The sequence below is a fragment of the Pterocles gutturalis genome, unplaced genomic scaffold, assembly GCF_000699245.1.
Source record: "Pterocles gutturalis isolate BGI_N339 unplaced genomic scaffold, ASM69924v1 scaffold33661, whole genome shotgun sequence".
In the NCBI taxonomy this organism is placed as follows: Eukaryota; Metazoa; Chordata; class Aves; order Pterocliformes; family Pteroclidae; genus Pterocles; species Pterocles gutturalis.
The window spans coordinates 31-411 of record NW_010104095.1 but is presented as its reverse complement, the minus strand read 5'-3'; the positions used below and the strand labels follow the sequence as shown (position 1 = coordinate 411).

The 381-nt window shown below is 60.4% G+C and overlaps 1 protein-coding gene across 1 annotated transcript in view; it reads right to left on the bottom strand.

Moving 5' to 3' along the window:
• Positions 1–179, bottom strand: part of HMCES (5-hydroxymethylcytosine (hmC) binding, ES cell-specific) — a gene marked incomplete at its 5' end in the record, with an annotated part of 772 nt that extends 593 nt beyond the window's left edge. Inside the window, one exon of the mRNA XM_010086951.1 lies at positions 2–179. Within this exon, the coding sequence (XP_010085253.1) occupies positions 2–179 (178 nt within the window). The remainder of the gene's footprint in view (position 1) is intronic.
• Between the last annotated feature and the right edge of the window lie 202 nt (positions 180–381).

Below are 381 nucleotides of genomic sequence, written 5' to 3'. Positions count from 1 at the left end.
GCTCAATGGGTGCCAGACACTCGGGCGTGTCGTTGCGGGTGCTGTTGACAAAGGTGGACACCGGGTGGAAAACGATGTTCTCCGTGGGCTGGATGAGTTTAACCGCTTCTTGGGTTGGCACTTCAGCAAAGTCCAGCCATTTCCTGATGGCCTCGTCCCCGTCCAGGATGGCTGGCATCCTAGGGGACACGACCATCAGAGCCCAGCCCCAACATGACAACGCGGGGTGGCACAAGCCAGGCTGGGAAGCTTGCACAGAGCCATCAGCTTCGGGGAAAATAGGGGGGAAAACGAGGCAGCAGGATGCTCTTCTGCAGGGCAAAGCACGTGTTCGCTTCGCCCAGGTCGCTGCTCTGCTGGGAGAGGCAGAGGGGTGGGCTG